The 514-nt window shown below is 50.2% G+C and overlaps 1 protein-coding gene across 1 annotated transcript in view; it reads left to right on the forward strand.

Moving 5' to 3' along the window:
* Positions 1 to 331, forward strand: part of MEX3A (mex-3 RNA binding family member A) — a gene marked incomplete at its 5' end in the record, with an annotated part of 1,200 nt that extends 869 nt beyond the window's left edge. The window contains 2 exon segments of the mRNA XM_009878449.1: positions 2 to 308; positions 310 to 331. Of these exon segments, the coding sequence (XP_009876751.1) occupies positions 2 to 308; positions 310 to 331 (329 nt within the window).
* Between the last annotated feature and the right edge of the window lie 183 nt (positions 332 to 514).

Here is a 514-nt window from a genome sequence, read left to right on the forward strand (position 1 = left end):
GAAAACCTCGATCACCCGTTGGCGAGGAGAGCGAGGAGCGACCCGCCCGGCGCCGCTCACCAAACCGCTCTCCCCGTTTACATCCCGGCTTTTTCCAACGGTACCAACAGTTATTCCTCATCCAACGGCGGCTCGACGTCCAGCTCGCCGCCGGAATCGCGTCGCAAGCACGACTGCGTCATCTGCTTCGAGAGCGAGGTCATCGCGGCCCTCGTGCCGTGCGGCCACAACCTCTTCTGCATGGAGTGTGCCAACAAGATCTGCGAGAAGGAGACGCCGGCGTGTCCCGTTTGCCAGACAGCTGGTACTCGCAATCCAAATCCACTCTTAAAATATAGAGAAGATATTATTATATATGAACTTTTTAAAAAGAAACTCTTAAAAGGCTTGAGTGTCCTTTAGTAAAACTTCCTCATGAATTGGGTTTTTCCCACGGGATTAAGGCTGAAGTTGTTCCTAAATTTCTATTTTTCTCAAAAAAAAAAAAAAAAAAAAGGACGGTCCCGGAACACCA

Source organism: Apaloderma vittatum, unplaced genomic scaffold, assembly GCF_000703405.1.
Source record: "Apaloderma vittatum isolate BGI_N311 unplaced genomic scaffold, ASM70340v1 scaffold25810, whole genome shotgun sequence".
NCBI classification, from domain to species: domain Eukaryota; kingdom Metazoa; phylum Chordata; class Aves; order Trogoniformes; family Trogonidae; genus Apaloderma; species Apaloderma vittatum.